Genomic DNA, 14,407 nt, shown 5'->3' on the forward strand with positions numbered 1-14,407 from the left:
GAAAAACGAATAAAAATTCCCGCAAAATAGTAGTACTTGATTTTGATCAGACGTGTGAGCTCAAAAACACATGAGCACATCTGATCATAGCCGAAAAATACCAATGATTCGGGAAAAGTAAAGCCACCATTTTCGGCGTCCGCTAAAGTCAAACATGAATGAATAAAAGACCTAAATTGTCTCCAACAAAATTGGTTTGGGACAACTTCATAAGGTATTTTATGGATGTAGCAGCCAAGATTAACATTTACTCTTGTTACTGAGTTTGACCAATTGTTAACGGAACTAAATTTCCTTAATCCTTATTTTTTACTTATATCATGTCATTAACAGATTTGATGAAAAACAAAATGAAATTATTTGAATCTAATGGAAACTTAGTGAATATTACACACTAAAACTTTACAATTTGATACAAGTACCTACCCTTTCTTCATTTATACACATCAAACGTCTCTTTACAAGTGTTAATTATCCACCAATTCTATAATCTAGTGGTTACACAAAACAGTGTGTTTTTTCATCAAAAAAAAAAAAAAAAAACAGTGTGTTTTACATATAATATGCAAAACGCAACATTTTACAGTTATAAATTTGTTACCATCTCAAGTTGGAGTATATATGTTTAATACTTAGAGCTTGCTTAAAATTGGATTAAACCGTTCTGATGGTAAAGTTTGAGTGAAGACATCAGCCAATTGATTCACGAAAGAAATTGATAATGGTCGAATAAGTCCTGCAACCAACTTTTTCTAAGAAAAATGCCAATTCAATTCAATATGTTTGGTTCTTTCATGAAATATGGAATTGCTTGCGACGATTCTAACTATAAAAGAGCGAGAGAATAAAGCCCAACTAGTGTAAATGCTTCTTCCCGCCAGTCCTTTTCCTAACAGAGGTGTATATATTTTTCTTTTTTTAGGCTTTTCGTTCCAATTTATCCCCCTCCTTTGGGCGAGGCTCTCGATTGGAATGTTTTCTATTTCTTTATTAGGATTTTTTTCTCTGGCCACTTAAAGACTGCAAAAGTCGGTGGTGGACCTTCAGTAAAGTCGGACCTATCAGATGCCTTCATTCAATTCATCGAGATTTCATTCCAAGAGTTCTAGCTCCACATCCCTCGCACTGGTTGAGCCAATAATCCTAACTACACCTCCTGGTCTAATAAAGAGTTGGGCACATCTTCAAAGAAGAGAGAACAAGGGTCCGTTTTCACAAGGTTCCACCCCTTTTGCTGGAATGAAGTACTTAGGATTAGCAGTGTTGCTTCCTATTTTATTATTTATTGTATTATTACAATGTCCCCAGTCGTAGCTGGGAAGGGTTAGCGACTGAAAGAGCATTTTGAATTCGTTTTCTAAGTAGCTGCCTAACGAATCATTTTAAAGTAAATGTGACCAATCTTGAAGTGGAAGTCTCAGGCCGTTTGGGATAGATGTTTCTCATGGCACCCCAGTACGCCGCCTTCCAGAAATGGATGTTATGTATTCAACCACCTTAAAAAAAATCATTTTAGGCAGAAAAAAAGGACGATTTGCCTACACGAAATGATAATCCGCGAAGTATGCAAAATTAAATGGAAGGAAAGATGATGATTTTACTTCTCGGATCGATGATTTTGTGAAGTCTACGAGGCCTAAAACATGAAGATCTACTTCGCGAATCGCTTATTTCACCAAGTCTGCGAGTGAAAAATCATGAACTGTTCTACTTGCCGACTTCGCGAAAATCATCGATTCGCGAAGTAGATCTTCACGTTTCAGACTCTTTCTCATCACATATCTTCACGAAATCATCGACTACGTGAACTGATTTTCTGAAAAAACGCAGAGAAAACAGTAGATACTTACATTTTTCGCGCCTTTCACCCTTAAAACCGATAATAACAATATGATAAACTGGAAAAAACGATGAAAATAACGTATAATAACCATTTCTTCGATGGTCACAAGAAGAAATAAACCAAGGAACGAGCAGAAACAGGAAGACGAAGAACCATGACTTCGTTTTCTAGGATTAGGAAGATGAAGAATCGAGAGATGAAGAGAGAAAGAAACGAAATACATGATGATGTGGAGAAATAGTACAGATTTCGTGAAATTTAAAGGAAGAGCGGAAGATCAAAGGTCTGGGAGAGCAATCGTTTTCGCGTAGCCAGACATAGGAAGGGGGAAGATGAAAGAGTGAGGGTATTTTGGAAAAGTCACACAAATATAGTTTAGATATGTAATAAATTGAGTAAATGAGTTAAAAATATAAATGGGTCTCCCATTTGACCTAATTTTATAATTTTCCCCTTTATATATACCCAAAATGTTTAAAGTATCATGTATCACATTATTAATTTCAACTTTCATTCCTTTGTGAACCACTCACTTTCATTTTCATTTTCATTTTTATGATTCTTAAATAACTTTCCAAAACATATGAAGGATATACCATTAAAATAAAGGGTTAATTTCAAATATAACCCATGTGGTTTCAATTTTTGGCAAATAAATACATGTGGTTTAATTTCGAGCAAATAAATACTTGTGGTATGCTCCGTTTTTCAAAAACACGGAAATGGATGATGACGCCGTCTATATGCTGACGTGACCAAGAGTAATTTAGTCAATAAGAGTTAATTTCAAATAAATTATCGTGGTTTGCGTGTTTTTGCAAGTAGGTACATGTGGTTTGGATATTTTTGCGAATAGATACCCGTGGTTTGGATGTTTTTGCACATAGGTACATGTGGTATAACAAACCATAAACAAACGCTTAATTTAGACAAATATTGTCCAAAAACTAAAGCTTAATAACTTTGACAATTCCATACTAATGAGTTGTCACAAAATAGCTACCAGAGAATTTGTCATTTCCATGTCATAATACAGATATAAAAACATGTAATCAACAAGTGATCACACATTATCCAAAAAAATCTTAACTATGCGGCAACTGACTTTATTGTTTATGCCACGTTTTTTTTGAATGAAAGTTGGGACGCGAAGGCAGACCGGACATCCCAACTAGGTTGGCACCCCCGGCACAGCCAACAACCTGAATATTATTAAAAAAATAAAAAAGAATACAGAGGGAGAATCAAAAATTAAAAAATGATAACAGAAAAATAGAAACAAAACAAAACTAAAGGAAACGAATGTGAGCTACGTTGCAGACGTCATCAAAAACGAAACTCTGGCAAGAGTCCGGAGCCTGAGACCACCATAGCGGAGAATTTGCTAATTGCCCAATACTTGCAAGACGATCCGCTGCTTGATTTTCTTCTCTAAATATATTTGTTGCATTCCAATTCATTCTGGAGAGTTTGTGAAGATAGTTGCGCCAGTCCCTCCTGATTCTCCAGGGAACCTCCCAGGATAAGCTGTTCAGAAGCTTGACAATATAGGTGGAGTCAGATTCAATCCATAGATTTCTCCAGTTCCTCTCTCATGCAGCATTAACCGCTAAGATGATTGCTTGCAGCTCAGCTAAATGAGCATTTGAATTCGGAAGTGGGTGTGCAAAGCAGCCAGTTATTGTTTATGCCGCATAATAGATTACAAGTTCAATTATCAAGACAAAATAATTATTTTTTGAAGTTGTGTTTTTTTTTTTGTGTTTGCAAAAACATCCAAACCACATGTATCTATTCGTAAAAATATCTAAACCATAGGTACCTATTTGCAAAAACATGCAAACCACAACAATTTATTTGAAATTAACTCTTATTGACTAAATTACCCTCGACCACGTCAGCATATAGACGACGTCATCATCCATTTCTGCATTTTTGAAAAACAATTCATTTACTCGAAATCAAACCACATATATTTATTTGTCAAGAATTGAAACCACAGGGGTTATATTTGAAATTAACCCTAAAATAAAAAGCAGCAAATAAATATATGAGAGTGAGTGATAAAGAGTTTTTACCGATTTAATTATCTACTTAAATAAATATTTTTTTGTTATAGCCTAAATATGACAGTATATATGTTTTTTTAAAGGAAGATCAATCGTTGAAATTCTGAATAATTTTGAATACAAAATTTTAATCCAGATATTAATATTAAATATATATTACAATTGATGGTTGTTAAAGGTAATAATATTCATATTCACCTTAATAACCAAGTGAATTTAATAGATACTTTCTAAATTTTATAATAATTTTTTATTATTCTCAGAATTTCGTTTTCACTAAAATTAGGAGAATTTGATATTTAAATTTTTCCAAATTTTCACTAAATAATTGAAAAATAAAATAATAATTGTAGGTGTTTATGAAATCATAAGGTTATATATAGAAGATTTCAAATAAATAATTATTAATGTCAATAAGTTGGAATATTTAAAATAAAACTTATTTTGAGTATTCGACTAAAATGGTTGCATTGTCTCAGCATTTGCTATAAGATGAACATTCTCTTTTAACACATCTTTAAGGAAGGAAATAGAGTTGCTGATGCATTGACAAAGTTTGAAGTCTCTTCCTCAGTGATCAATTGGTGGCCTTCAACTCCTGTTTTTTTGCCATAGGTTTATCAATGATGACATTTGTAGTATTTCATACTTGCGTTTTTCTTGACTTTTCCTATCTTTTCTTCTCCCCCTTCTTTTTGTTTGTTCTCCTTCATCTTCTCTTGTTTAAACACTCACGTTTTCCTGTTTTAATATATTGCAGGTTTGACAGTTCTTGGATCATGGGTGCTCACCCCGCCCAAGTTCTGTCTCGTCCCAATTTCTGTAAAAAAAAAAACTTATTTTTACAAGTTGAAGAATTACAATTTAAACATTTTAATATTTGAGCTTGAACTTACCTAAATATTACCAAAAACAGAAGTAGAATAACTACTTTTGTGAATCAAAAAAATAACAAGTGAAAATTATAAAATTGGATCAAACGAAAGGTTTATTTACATATTTTGACCAATTACCCAAACCATTATATATCTAGACTATTTATTTATGAATTTCCTAAAATGTCATTCATATATATATATATATAACAACTTAGAAATTTCTTACTCTTTATTCATTATCTCTTCGCTTCTTTCTTACTTTGCGAACTTGACACTCCGTTTTTAATTATCGATTCATATTTTTAGTTATCGACTCATATATATATAAAATCTTTCTTCTTGCGAACTTGACACTCCATTTTTTATTATTTTATACGTTTTTCCAGGATAAATACTACTTCACAGAATGAGTTTTTCTTCGCAATTTTCCCAAACTGCGAAGTAAATTCATATACTAAAGTAGTATTTACATTCGCAGGCTTCACAGTTTCAAAAAATGCGAAGTGGTATATTTTGTTATTTGATGGAAATATACATAAATAAACAACATGATTAGCAAAATGACAAAAAAATATAACATTATCAAAATTTACAATAAGATTACAACAATAATTCAAACCCTAAACCTCAGCAATGAAGGAAGTGTGCTTCTAGATTTGGGAGGAATGATTAGTAAAATATTCTAGAAGCATACTTCCTAGTGTGCTTCCAGAATATTTGGAAGGAAGTGTGCTTCTAGAACATTTGTCAAGAAGTTCATAAACAAAAGGAACTAGAACATTTGGTATTCACTATCTGATAACATCCGCAATGTTATCGTTAGGGCTTCGCTGGGAATATTCCCTGAAAGAATGATCCAAAGGAAGAAAAGCCACAAGAGACTCGCCAGCTCAGGATATACGACGTACTTCTAGTATAAGGGCGGATGAATGATACCTGTACGATGATACGCCATTGGTCATCCGGGGTCCGCCACATAGAGGGATACGTCCTTACTCGATCCGCTAAGATAGGACATTAAGCCGTTACACGACGGAATCACCATCATTAATAAACATTAATGACCCCTTAAAGATAATAACGGCTTGGGGGTAAAGATCAGAGTTAAGTCACATTAAAAGGGCATTACACTTCGTTAAAGACATTAAAGGGGAGCCATTATGGTTATCACTTAATCCTATATAAATACCCATGTAATAAGGCATCAAAAGGTACACATAATTATAGCTTTCCTTTGTGATTACAGATTATTCTCATTCAAGAAATTACTAACTTAGGCATCGGAGTGCCCCCGACCGAGCACAACGGCACCCCACAAGGATATTATCCGGTGTAAAGAAATCAACGTGATATCACCATCTTTATCACATCTCAATCACCCCTCACTATGATTGATGCCTTTGTATTCAAACTAAACTGATACTTGAATTTGATGCATTTGTATTCAATCTTCACAAAAATTAAGTCAATTAGGGAAATAATGAAAGAAATGCTTCCCAGAAAGCGAAACCGCAAAGTTTGCAAAGAGAAATACAACTTGAAAAAGGATGATTTTGCTTCGCAAACTTCACAAAATGTGAAGCAAAATCATTCTGCGAAGTTATTTTTTGGAGAAAATACTACTTCAGAGGATGATTTTGCTTCGCAGGCTTCTCAAAATGTGAAGCAAACTCGTTTTGCGAAGCCATTTTCTAGAAAGAGATGAAGATGGAACAGGAAAAATACAGTAGATACTTACATTCTTTCCGCCTTTTACCATTGAAATTGATAATAAACATATGATAAATGCAGAAGAACATCGAATAATGATGCCTTCGATTCGCACAAGAAGAAAAAAAAAGTGACGAAGAAGAAACAGAAAGATGATTCGAATAAGAACATAGTGAGAAAGAGAGGAAGAAGAGATAAGATGATGAAAAAATGACAACCGTTCGCGCAATACAAAGGAAGGGGAAGATGAAACGATAGACAAGAAAGGAAAGATGAAATGATGAAACGATATAAAAGAAATGGGAAGAGGAAATATTTGAGGTATTTTGAAAAAATAAAAAATAAATAGTCTAGATATGTAATAACTTGGATAATTGGTTTAAATACGTAAATGCGCCTCCCATTTCATCCACTTTTATAATTTTCCCAAATAACAATGGTTTTTTTTTTTGGTAAGATAAGAAAGCAACAAACAAACACAACAAGACTAGCCAGACATCAGTCTGGGAAAACAGGCTCCCACGTTATCCTCTAGAAGCAAGGTAGACACCGTGGGAAAACTCAATCTGATCGAACTCCTGCTGAATCCTCCAAATTGCCTTAATCAGATTGTGCGAAAAACCTCGAGAATCTTGATTATCGGTAATCATCCGAATAGCCTCAAGACTGTCTGACTCCAGTTGTAAACATTTTATACTAAGCTTAGAAGTCCTCCTCATCCCTGCTAGAATTCCCCAAAGCTCAGCCACAAACGAAGAACCGATCCCCAGGTTCTGTACAAACCCCGAAACCCAATTCCCCACATCATCCCTGATAACTCATCCTACCGCGATATTGCTCGATAACCCACAAGAGCCATCAGAATTAAGTTTGAACCACCCCACCCTAGGTCTCGATCAGCCAAGCCACACAACATCCTTAGCTGCAGTTCTATCCCCGATTCTGTCATTTTGAAAACTTTCCCTAAACCACAAGAGATTCAGCAAAATCGTATCCCTGACAATGAAGATAGGTGTAGATTCTTCCCCAAACACTAGCTGATTCCGCAGCTTCCAAATTTGATGGCAAGTCGTTGCAAACAACTCGTCTTTATTTTCCAACCCAGCCAGCGTATTATCCATTATGCACCGATTAAACCAGTCCGACGACAGTAAGATAAAGAACTACTCAGCAATATTCGATGGTAAAATAAGTCTCCAAATTTCCATACTGTTAGGGCAGTCCCAAATAACAATGGTTACTCACTCGTAAGAAAAATAATTCATATTTACTAATCCAACGGTTGACATCCAACAATTTATAAATATGGAATGGGAATGATGTAGCAGATTGTTCCACCGACAGTACGCAATAGCGGGCATATGGTAAAGCATCACGCCTAATCCTATGCTGCTGTTGACCCATTACCAATTTAATTTACCATTCTTTGTTTCTTCTTCTTCTTCCTCTTTGTTTTTTCAATCTTCTTCCTCCTCCTCTAGACGCCGGAGGAGACTTGTCAAAATTCTATCTTTTTCTTTCGTCCTTTCTCTTCCTTTTCCTTTGTTCCTTTCATTTTCTTCTGTTTTCAACCAATTTATATTCCACCTTTCATTTTTATCTATCAACTAAGTTGATTCATTTCTATTACTTCTTCTCCTTTTGATCCATTGCGTCTCTATTTTATTACATACACGCAAACGGACTTGTTTCAGTTTCAATTCCTTTTCCCCTGAAGATATCGAGGTAAAATTAGAAACTTCATTCTTATTCATTTTGACATAATCTTCACCAACCTACCTTTGATTCATCTGCATTTCATCAGATCAGGAACTGTCTTTCCCCATTTTTTCCATTTTGAATTTCTCTCTCGTGGCTTCAGTTTCTCTTTCATTTAATCTGTGATTTTATTGTCAACTGCCTTCTTTTTGCATGCATAAACTTCCTTCTGTTGTTCTTTGAGATCTTGTTACTGGTATCTTGTATGTGCTTTGTAATTAAGTTAAATGTTTTGTCACTTCTGCATCTGCACAGCTCAATTTATGACATCTTTGATATATGCAGGCATAGCCAATTAATTTGTGATCGCCACTACCTGCAATTTATGTTCTGAATCCAGGAGAGGAATTAACTCCTCCTCCTTCCAGCACTTTGTGGTTTGAGAATTTGTAGTTCTCGGTCCTGGAGTAGCTTTGGGTTTTCAACTGCATGTGGGCGCTCCTTTGGAGCTTCACAAGCTTTAATCCATGGGGGATTGGATCATTGGAGCTTTCATCAATCTATTTGGCAGCATTGCCATCAACTTTGGTACTAACCTTCTTAAATTGGGTCATACAGAGGTATATCATATTTCTGTTTTAATTTCACCACTTCTATAATGTTTAGTATCTTATTAGTAATGGGGAACATGTTGACATTTTCATAGCGCTCTTAGGTTGTATAAAGTTTGCATGCTTGAGTATATGTATGGAGTACTTGCATGCTATAAGTTCGCCAGATGAATTATAGCCAGTTATATTCTGATGCTATGATTGCCATCTGCATTACTGTTCTATGTCCAGATTTTCAAGCAAAATGCCAAATTTGTTAGGCTTTCTATGCTTAAGGCTGTATGGCTTTTAGATCCACTGAGCTGATAACTTTTGCCTTTATTATGGATACAAACAGATTTTACCTGCTACTTCTTATTAATCTCTTTTCCCTGTTGTTATCAACTGTTGATTGTGATGCTTTTATATCATGACATCATGTCTGGCTAAACTATTTGCAGAGAGAAAGGCATTCAACACTAGACCTTAATGGAACAAGTGGGAAGAGTCACTTGAAACCTATCATATACTTCCAGTCTTGGAGAATTGGTTAGTTCTTGTTTTACTGGTGCTAAATCATCTAGAAGATTTTAATTTTCTGTACAATTACATATGTGATATTCTTCATCATTTTAATTAGTCATATTCTTGATGCAGGTATTCTTTTTTTCTTTCTAGGAAATTGTCTTAATTTCATTTCCTTTGGATATGCTGCTCAGGTTAGTTTGGGTAATATATTCCTAGGAAATTTTTGTTTTTTGATCTAAATATTCCTAGGATTTGCCATCTGCTTTTTCTGGAGTTCTAGTCTAGGGGGTGGCGTATGCAGAATTGTTATACTTGCCAAACTTAGACACACACACAGTTGGACAAGATTTCACTCCTTTTCCTTTATTTATTTTTACACCTTTCTTCTTGTTGTGCAGTCTCTTCTTGCGGCTTTGGGATCAGTTCAATTTGTATCCAATATTGCATTTGCATACTTTGTGCTGAACAAAATGGTGTCTGTTAAGTATGTGTTAAAGCCTGACATGCTTATCCAGTACAATAACAATATGAACTTTCATTTGCCACAGTTCTATTCTAAGTTAATCTCAAACATTTGGCTTCCTTTTCTTTATGACAGAGTCCTTGTTGCTACAGCCTTCATTGTCCTGGGGAATGTTTTTCTTGTTGCCTATGGAAACCATCAGTCTCCTGGTACGTTTTGCTTTTGAAACATGGCACGGTTAGATTCTATTGCAGCCTTGCAGGCATACTTTTGTGCCAACGCTTTCTTAACAATATTTATTGTCATCCAAAAATATCAAATGGAACATGTGTTGCACTTTCCCAATATTTGAACATGAAAATGCAAATGTATGGGAAGTTATTTGCATTGCTGAATGAATAATTAGAAGTGAGATATTGTGAACAGAAAACACTTTAATTCGTGCTGGTGAGTTTTGTTTGCGCTAATGCTTGCTCACATTGTGTTCATATTGAGATGGCTTAATCTGCTTTCATCATTGTAAGTTCTGGTTAAATATTAATATGAAATGAGATACAGGAAAAGGGTTCTGCTACACTCTAGTTCACACACACTATTCATGATATATATATATATATATATATATATATATATATATATATTTGTGCCTTCTATTTTCCTTTGGAACAAAAATCATTGTATCGCAATTGAATTGATTGCATTGACTGGAAAGTGCACAATATTCCTTCACCTTGCAACGATATGTTACTGAAATAAAAAATTGTAATGACAAGTCTATCTTCTATAAGTTGAATTTAAACAAATTCTTAACATTCTGCCCTTGGTATATCCAAATTTGAACTCATAGATTGTTATCCTTATCAGTGTACACACCAGAGCAACTGGCAGAGAAATACAGCAATATTACATTCCTTTTTTACTGTATGATATTGGTCACAGTTGTTGCCCTACATCATTACATCTACAGGTGACATTCTGTTATTTTTGGCTGTTTCGTTATTTTCTCCACGTTCTTGATTCTGTTTCTTTTTTCTTACTCTTTTTCTTCTTCCATTCAGGGACAAGTTCATATTATTAATCTCTTATTTCTCTTATCCAACGTGTAGGAGAGGTGAAATTTTGGTTGCTTATTCTGGACACGACATTCGACCTTACTGGCAGATGCTTCTTCCTTTTTCATATGCTGTGGTTTCTGGTGCAATAGGATCATGCTCTGTGCTGTTTGCAAAATCTCTGTACGTTAGCCTCGGTGGATAGCAGTTTTTGCTTCTAAGACGCACAGTGAAAGTTGTGCACCTATATTAATCTGATTGTGAGTTTCTTCCTTACAGATCTAATCTGCTAAGATTGGCCATGTCTAATGGTTATCAGTTGCATGGCTGGTTCACATACTCATTGCTGCTTTTATTTTTCAGTACAGCGGGATTCTGGGTAAGATTGTAGTGGAAGTTTGATCTTTTTCTTCTTCTTTCTCAATGTATCTAAATGCAAAATTGCTCTTCCTCATTGAAATAATGATTTACCAAACTTCTACTCAGGTTCAGTCTTTGTATTTGTGCAGCTGACGAGGTTGAATGAAGGATTGTCACTGTTCGATGCAATCCTTATTGTTCCAATGTTTCAGATTGTTTGGACTTTCTTTTCTATTTGTACAGGATTTGTCTACTTTCAGGAATATCAGGTCCTCTCTCTCTCTCTCTCTCTCTCTCCTGTTTGTTGTGGTACTTATTGTTCTCTTGTTGGGCCAACAAGTTTGACAAGTTTCAAAATCAAGTTTTTCAACTTTCATTATTGATCTTTGCGATGAGGCTGCAGGTTGGACTGTCAATATTAACCATATGAAAAAAATCTATTCCTTAATGGAAGTTTTCCTGTTGACTGTAGGAATTCTTGTACGAATTCTTGTGGGGAACTGTATCTTCTTTTGCCCACTTATTGATAGAGAGCGAGCTAATAAGGATCAACTATTGGATCAAACTAGTAGTGGGCTGAGAATTAGGATAGTATATGCTAGAAGAAATAAGGGGATAAAAAATGTAGGTGCTCAGCAGGAATATAAGGGAGGTTAGTTTTCCTAGCAGACCTATAGGGGCAGTGTGCTGGAGGGTAGAGGTAGAACTTCAGTTTGTTCTGCATTAGTGCAGTAGCCTCTGCACAGTTTGGTAGGTTGGGAATTGTAAATTCCCGAGGGTCAATCCATTCTACCTTTGTTTCTTCCGCTGCTATTTGTACTTATTTTCCATTTTCAAATCTTTCTTTACACTTTCATCAATAAAATTATATTTCTGTTGCTGTGTGTCTTCTGTTGGTTTCTATTGCATATCCTCTATCCATGCAAAAAATTTAGCTAACATACACCCTGAGAGATATTTTGTTCCTTGAATTTTCTGGAATTGTCCTAGCAGTTATGTTTCACGGAAACGGAACAACAACAACAAAGCCTTAGTCCGAAATGATTCGGGGTCGGCTAACATGAACCATCATATAAAACCGTGAAATCAAGTCGTGTCAGCAACACAAATTCGCTCCGTCCACTCCGTCCACTACCATATTTTCCTCAATTCTCAGTAAGCTCATATCACTCTCGATCACCCTCCTCCAAGTTTGCTTAGGTCTTCCCCTACCCCTCACCACTACGTCCCTTTGCCACTCTTCGGTCCTCCTAACCGGCGCATCAAGCGCTCTACGTCTCACATGGCCAAACCACCTTAGTCGGTTTTCTCTCATTTTATTCTCAATAGATGTAACCCCTACTTTTGTCCTAATTATTTCATTACCCACCCGATCCTTTCTCGTATGACCACACATCCATCTCAACATACGGATCTCCGCCACCAACATCTTATGGATGTGACAGTGTTTCACTGCCCAACACTCTGTACCATATAACAATGCTGGTCTGATTGCCGTGCGGTAGAATTTTCCCTTCAATCTATTAGGCATGCCGAGGTCACAAAGGAAACCCGTAGCACTCTTCCACGTCGACCAACCAGATTTAATCCTATGAGCAACATCTCCATCTACTTCTCCATCCGTTTGGATAATAGATCCTAAATACCGTGCAATCCGATGCCTGAACAACTCTCCCATTTAGGGTGATTGTCCATGTCTCCCTACTCCTATGGCCGCTAAATTTACACTCCAAATATGCTGTCTTACTTCGGCTCAACTTAAAGCCTCTAGATTCTAGAGTTTGTCTCCATAGTTCCAAAATGGAAACGGAAACGGAAACCGGGAAACATTATTCTAAGAAAAAGTAGCTAGTAAACGGTAATGGAAATGCAAATGGATATGAAACGCAGAAACGCTAATGAAGAAGAGTTTCCGTGCAAGATAACCTAGCAGTGATCTGCAATTAAATTTGTATTGTCCATTTCCCAATGGTGGCTAAACTTGTCTTATTATTTTTCTGTCTTTCTTTCATGGACACCAGTATTATCTGAGGCAGGGATTTGATTAAACTTCTAAGGTTATTGTTTCTTATGACAGGTATTTGATGCCCTGAGGATAACAATGTTCATCCTTGGAATGATGTGTGTTTTTGTAGGCATTTGTTTGCTGGCACCTGATGAGTCAAGAGGTATTTTTGATTAGGTTTTGTATTAACTGTAGTTCTACTGATGAAAAGTTAAAACTTATGTTTGAAATTTTCAGGTGGTGAGATCAAAGATAATGCGTCTCTAGTTTCAGTTGTGTCTTCAAGTGAATCACATAGGTACAATACACTTACAGAAATTAATTCCTCACAGAAAGTATGGATCACCAATTTACAGTTCAGCTTTGTGCAGATGATACTCTCTAGTTATATGAATATGATATGCATTTTCATGTGAAGTGCAGCTTGTAATTCGAAATAGTCGAATTTGAAGAACCATTTACTCCGAAATCAGGCAAAAAATGAGCTTGTAGAAAGAATCTTAAAAGAACTAAATCTAAAACCACTCATCCTGAAATCGGACAATAACAGGAGATGTTTATAGTTGTTAAAGTGGAAGTTATCTCTGGAGTTGACTAGAATTTGTATCTTTTGTTTGGTTCAGACTGATAAACTCATCTGAAGATGCACAAAGTAAAGACCCAAGATCCATTGTGCAAGGAACAATGGCGAAGGTATTGGAGATGCTAAACAAGGCCAAGGTTGGTTAATTTTCATGATTGCTAAACTTGAATGAATATGGAACAGAAATGAGTGAAAAATGACTTGTAGTATTTGGCAGGCTGCGTGTTCTCTATCTCTAGGTATCGGAGAAGAGTCGATCAATGCATCTGCAGTACTTGTAATGCCTATGGTTTCATCAAAGATTACAGGATTCAGAGGAAATGTGTTTGATCGGCCAAAGGTTTTTTCCCTGAGAAATTCTGGTTGGAGTAAGATCTCAATGGATGAAGATGGTGTAAAAGTATTAAATTCAAACCCAGAGCTTCCTCAAAGTTTATGATAGGAACATTACACATTTTCCAGGATTTTTTTGTGCCTTTCTTATCATTATTGTTATTATTTTAGTCCGTTTAAATTGTCATGTTCAAATGTAGAAATTTTAGGAAAGTCTGCAGCATATTTGTAGTATTGAAACGCCAAAATATTGTATATTCTTTTTAAAGGAATGGAATGGAACTTTTTTTTTTTT

At 35.5% G+C, this 14,407-nt stretch overlaps 1 protein-coding gene across 2 annotated transcripts; it reads left to right on the forward strand.

Moving 5' to 3' along the window:
* The first annotated feature begins 7,897 nt into the window (after positions 1-7,897).
* On the forward strand, positions 7,898-14,407 carry LOC136223163 (probable magnesium transporter NIPA8). 2 transcript variants are annotated; one of them, XM_066011031.1, is made up of 14 exons: positions 7,898-8,225; positions 8,544-8,818; positions 9,250-9,337; positions 9,446-9,507; positions 9,715-9,800; positions 9,915-9,988; positions 10,644-10,746; positions 10,886-11,014; positions 11,111-11,210; positions 11,341-11,460; positions 13,269-13,359; positions 13,434-13,494; positions 13,820-13,916; positions 13,987-14,407. In XM_066011031.1, the coding sequence occupies exons 2-14, from the start codon at positions 8,726-8,728 to the stop codon at positions 14,107-14,109; spliced, it is 1,227 nt and encodes a 408-aa protein (XP_065867103.1). In that variant the 5' UTR covers positions 7,898-8,225; positions 8,544-8,725; the 3' UTR covers positions 14,110-14,407. The 2 variants fall into 2 exon arrangements, with proteins under 2 accessions (XP_065867103.1, XP_065867102.1); XM_066011030.1 differs by having other exon boundaries at positions 7,901-8,225; positions 13,997-14,407.

Source organism: Euphorbia lathyris, chromosome 3 (genome assembly GCF_963576675.1).
Source record: "Euphorbia lathyris chromosome 3, ddEupLath1.1, whole genome shotgun sequence".
Classification (NCBI taxonomy): domain Eukaryota; kingdom Viridiplantae; phylum Streptophyta; class Magnoliopsida; order Malpighiales; family Euphorbiaceae; genus Euphorbia; species Euphorbia lathyris.

Bases quoted from the DNA above. Each gene is read 5' to 3' on its own strand.
- LOC136223163 (XM_066011030.1), top strand. From the start codon at position 8,726: ATGGGGGATTGGATCATTGGAGCTTTCATCAATCTATTTGGCAGCATT. The intron at 13,495-13,819 runs GTACAATACACT...TGTTTGGTTCAG, and splicing joins TCTTCAAGTGAATCACATAG to ACTGATAAACTCATCTGAAG. The intron at 13,917-13,996 runs GTTGGTTAATTT...AGTATTTGGCAG, and splicing joins AGATGCTAAACAAGGCCAAG to GCTGCGTGTTCTCTATCTCT.